The sequence below is a fragment of the Monodelphis domestica genome, chromosome 6 (assembly GCF_027887165.1).
Source record: "Monodelphis domestica isolate mMonDom1 chromosome 6, mMonDom1.pri, whole genome shotgun sequence".
In the NCBI taxonomy this organism is placed as follows: domain Eukaryota; kingdom Metazoa; phylum Chordata; class Mammalia; order Didelphimorphia; family Didelphidae; genus Monodelphis; species Monodelphis domestica.
Genome location: NC_077232.1, coordinates 20,106,962 through 20,111,866, shown reverse-complemented (window position 1 = coordinate 20,111,866; position 4,905 = coordinate 20,106,962). Strand labels below are relative to the sequence as shown.

At 41.7% G+C, this 4,905-nt stretch overlaps 1 protein-coding gene across 1 annotated transcript; it reads right to left on the bottom strand.

Moving 5' to 3' along the window:
• Positions 1–291: 291 nt before the first annotated feature.
• LOC100618988 (bone marrow proteoglycan) lies at positions 292–4,472 on the bottom strand. Its single transcript, XM_007497467.2, has 6 exons — positions 4,447–4,472; positions 3,945–4,063; positions 2,954–3,228; positions 1,400–1,531; positions 886–997; positions 292–487 (listed from the first exon to the last, which is right to left on the bottom strand). Exons 2-6 carry the CDS (start codon positions 4,003–4,005, stop codon positions 429–431), a joined length of 639 nt encoding a protein of 212 aa, XP_007497529.2. The 5' UTR covers positions 4,006–4,063; positions 4,447–4,472; the 3' UTR covers positions 292–428.
• Positions 4,473–4,905: the final 433 nt, after the last annotated feature.

Sequence of the window (4,905 nt, the reverse complement as noted above, 5' to 3'; positions counted from 1 at the left end):
AGGAAGGAAGGAAGGAAGGAAGGAAGGAAGGAAGGAAGGAAGGAAGGAAGGAAGGAAGGAAGGAAGGAAGGAAGAAAGGAAGAATATGAAATCATGGAACCAAAGGAGCTGCTCATTCCAATTCTCTTTCTCCATTTGGGCTATCTATCCTACTTGCATGCTTCTTTCTTCCTCCTTAAAAACATGGTCCCTTATAAGCACTTTCTTGGAATGTGTGTGAAGTATAGTGGTCTCCTACAAGTCCCTTCTCAATGTAAGTGGGATGCAAAGAGAACAAACAAAGGAGTCCAATTCTCATTTCAAAAACTCTGGTTTATTGCAACCGAAGGAGACCTGGAATCCCAGGAAAGGGAAGGGAAAGGATTGACGGGAGACATTGCAGAGGAGTCTTTGTGGCAGCCATTGGAAAGTCTATGGATTGGCCTGGTTCAGTAAGAGCAGATAAACGGAAGACTATGGGCACATGGAACTCTTCTCCAATGACCCCCTGTGGAAACAATAGGAGACCTTCAGGGCTTCATCCTCCTCCTCCTCCCCCTTTTCCATTTCTCCCTCTTCCCTTCCAACCTTGACCACCCATCAAAGAGCAACACTGCCCCATCAACCACATTCTCCATCACAAGGGACCCAAAGTAGCCCAAAGACCTCTCCCCCAAAGGGGTCCATTGACTTGAGGTTATCTCGAATAAACTCTCATGGGACATCTTCAATGATCAAAGACTGCCCAGGACTTTTAATATTTCTGCTATCTTTTGCCTTGACCCTAGAGACTAGAACTGCAGCACCAGGGTGCAAAGACCAAAGGGAGCAAAATAAAGGAGGCTTCTTTTCCTCTCATTACCTCTTATGAGCCCCATTCTTCCACTGCCCCTGATTCCTACTCACCTTTTGTGCACAAAGCCACACACTGGCCTCCACCACTTCCAGGCTGACCTACTGCCCAGTAAGCAAAATCCCATCTACTTCCATCCAACCAGCTGTATCTCAAACAGGCACCCTAGAAGGGAAATAGAATGAGAAGATGAAAAGAGTCACAGACCCCACACATGCAATTCTCCCTAGATAGGGAAGACAGAACAGGATAGCAGGCTGACAATATACTCCTGCTATCCAGGTTCATTGCCAACAAGAGTAGGTGTGGTCCTGCACATCCAGGGCGATACTAGGCATTATTCTGGACAGATCTATAAGCAGCACCTCTGTTATGTATTATACCTAACTTCAAATCACTCCCAAAGTTCCTAACTCAACTCTGATTTTTCATGGCATAACAAGGAGACATCACTGGCTGTGCCCAAAAGCCATCCATTTTCGTTTGACAATGGGGAGTTAACATAGCCCCTAAATGGAGATCCAAGAAAGAAATAATCATGACTGATAATAGATTCCCGTCACTTACCCAACCAGAAACATGGGCTCCAATCCAGACTTGGCCCTGGTTGATTGCACAAGCTGACTGCTGGAGTATTAAGTTGAATGCGAAGCTATGAATGGCTACCAGCCTACCTCTGTAGCAGCTCTGGCAAGTAAACTGAAAAGATGAGATATAGGGGAGAAATTAGGAATGAGAATAAATGGCACCATCCCACCATATTATAATAATAATTGTGGCAAGCATTATAATTCTCATAAAGAGTTATTGTAATGTTCTTTAGGGTCTTGAATGGCATTCTCCTAATTCACATGTACAGAAAAATAACATCATCATAATCATCATCATCACATAAAATACTTTAAGATTTACAGAATATTTTCCTTTCCCAGCTGTGTGACCCTGGGCAAGTCCCTTAACACCCATTGCCTAGCCCTTACCACTCTTCTGCCTTGGAACCAATACACAGTATTGACTCCAAAATGGAAGGTTAGGGTTTAAAAAAAAAAGAGTACTTTCCTTCCAACCATCCTATTACAGCAAGTTGTCCTTATACCAAAGATTCCATCATATACATATTAAAAAGGGGACTCCAGGGGGAACTGATACCTCAAAACAATAGAGTTTTGGAAATTTCACTCAAAGCAGTGAACCCAACACATCAAGCCTTCCTAAGACTAAAGTGTGCAAGGCAAGACCTAGGCCATTGGGGTCTATCTAATTTGCTTTCAGCTAGACTCTATCAACTGGGTTATCTGACCAGTTAAAACAAGCTGAATGTGTGGTTTCTATAATGAATAATTTGGTGGGTTGTCCTAAAATGGGATCCAGGATATCCTTATTTCACTCCTTGCTTTATCACTACATAGCTATCTGATATTGATCAAGTCTTGTTCTTGGCCTCAATTTCTCTATCTGTAAAATAAGGAGCTTAGAGTAGGTTATAGCTATAATTCCTTTCAACTTTAACATTCCATGATTTATATTCCAAGACGCTTTCTAAGTTTTAGTAGTATATATTTTAATGTCTCTTCCACCTCAGTCATTCTATTTTAATTATCTATTGATTGATCTTTTGTAAGTCATTTAACTTCTGCCTCAGTTTCTTCATATGTGAAGTGATGAGCTTGGACTAGGTGATTTCCAAGGTTCAGTTCAATGCAAATAATATGCCTTTGATCTCTTATAGTCCATTGAGGGTCTATGGCTTCTTCTAGCTCTGAGAAATTACCTTCTAAGATCCCTTCCAGATCTATGTTCTATTTTCCAAGGTTCTATACTTCTATTCAATATGTTATTGAAGTCTTTTCATCTTCAACATTGCCATTCCATATTTCCTTGACAGATCTAACATTTTGTGATTCCATCCTTCTATTAATAGTCCTTGTCTTGTACTTCACTCAACATAGTTCAACCAACACTTTCTGCTCTGCCTCCTGACTTCTCAACCAGCCTCTATGATATCCAGGGGCCTTTCCCAATAGGAAATTAAGGAAGGAATGAGACCTTTATCTTTCAAGCCTTCCTTATCAAATTAATCTTTCTCTATACTCTTCACCATTTATCAATGCTTGTACTTACCTGCGCTTGTTGATATGTTTGGCATTGTCTGATTAACAGATAGCGACAGGTCTTACACTCCGGGCTGCCTTTCAAATGAATTACATCCTCTTCCTTGGGGCACACGTTAATATCTTCCTTGGTAGATGGGACTGGAACTAACTCTGTGGCTTCTTCCTGCTCCGCCCGGGAATCACCTTCCGCAGAGGCCAGGAACTCCTCTTCTTCTGGCATCTCTTGTTCTTGATTCTGTGTCTCTGCTTCCTCTGGTGACTCTCTCTTGAGAGCCTCATTCTCTGTGATAACAACAATTGTTCTTCCTGTTCTTTTAATTGATTTTTATCAGGAAATCAAGTTCTCAACTCATCAATACCGCTAAAATAGTTAACAATATTGAATCCTGTCTAGTTAATAGAGGCTACCTCTTCTACTCTATTTTGAGGGAAGCTAACAGCATCACCTTCTAGTTTATGTGAATGGGGATATGTCTTCTGCCTGACACAGTGAAATTTCAGATAGAAGACAAAAAGGAAATGAGAATCTTATAAAAAGCCTAGAAATGAGCTGGATCTTTCCCTCTAAGATGTGGAAAGTTTGTCCCTCAGAGGGATTCAGAGAAAATCAGGAGAAATCAGAAGGTCAGAGAACACAGAAAACTCTGATACTAGGTCTGAGCTGAATAATATCAAATAATCCCATATCTACAGCTCTTCCTCACTTATAAATCACAATGATCCTGCGGGTCAGGTATTGTTGTGATATCATCCCCCATTTACAGATATGAGAAAGTGAGGGCTGAGGAAAGTACTATGATTTGCCCAGAGTCACAAAGAAAAATGGCAGACCCAATTCTAGTTCCAAATTTTTTACTCTAAATACAACATTCTTTTGTACCAATCTTGTTGGCCTTCTGAGCTGAGAAAAGAATGAAGTGAAGACCTGGGCCTTGGCCCCCTCCCCCCAAAAAAAGAACAGGAAAAGAAAATAGAAGAACGAGGTATGAGAAACTTACTCAAATGAAAAGAGGAGACTGTCCCCAACAGAACAAACGAGAGGATCAGATGGAGCTTCATCTCTGCTCACTCCTAGGGACACACCGCTGTCCTTCACTGTCTGAGACTTAAAAAGAACCTTAGAAAGAATAAGAAACTTCTCATAGTAAGTACATTCTGGGCTGTGGAACATGACCCTGAAGACAGGAGAAGGAAAGAAGTGACAAGAAGGGAAGGACAATTTTTGATTTGCCTGCATAGATCTGCCCCTTTTCCAGAATCCAACCTGCCCCTCCCATTACCTCAACATTCTAAGACCTTTCATCAATGAAATGAAGGAGCATTGCTCCAGTCTAAATTCGCTTCCCAGTGGAATGGGTCAGAAAGTAGGGAAGCAAAGGAGTTTCATCCCAATGTGAGTGAGGCCATAGTGGTCATCTTAGGCCTGGAGTAATACTCATTGAGCTTTTCCCAAGACTCTTAGTTCAGACCAGCCCCACATTACCTGGTTCTCCTACTCACCTCACTGGGAATCTTGGACTTGAGTCATCAGAAGCTCTGAAAACTGAGCTCTATGGATAGCCCTTATATAAGGACTTAGGAAGAAATGACCAATGGGGAAAGAATTATTGCCCCAGACCCAAGGGAGGATGAGATGATAATCAGCAAAGTCCCCCATGACCTTTTTAGGGAAGTTCTTCTTCAACTAGTCTTGAAGATAAAAGGATTCAGTCCTTAGTCTGAGCTAATGATGATTTCCCATTAGCACCCACCTTGGGTAGTAATATCTCTATCTCTTTGTCCCATGAAAGAGTGGACGATCTATGTTTCTAAACCCTTACCTTCCATCTTGGAATCAGTACTGTGTATTGGTCCTAAGGCAGAAGAGTGGAAAGGACTCAGAAATGGACTTCAAAGTGACTTTCCCAGGGTCACAGAGCTGGGAAGTGTCTGATATCAAATTTGAACACAGGATCTCCT

Excerpts from the sequence above, each read along its gene's own strand:
- LOC100618988 (XM_007497467.2), bottom strand. The coding sequence starts at position 4,005 with ATGAAGCTCCATCTGATCCTCTCGTTTGTTCTGTTGGGGACAGTCTCC. Across the intron at positions 998-1,399 it reads GAGCCCATGTTTCTGGTTGG|GGTGCCTGTTTGAGATACAG; the intron begins GTAAGTGACGGG and ends TTTCCCTTCTAG. Across the intron at positions 488-885 it reads TGTGGCTTTGTGCACAAAAG|GGGGTCATTGGAGAAGAGTT; the intron begins GTGAGTAGGAAT and ends TTGTTTCCACAG.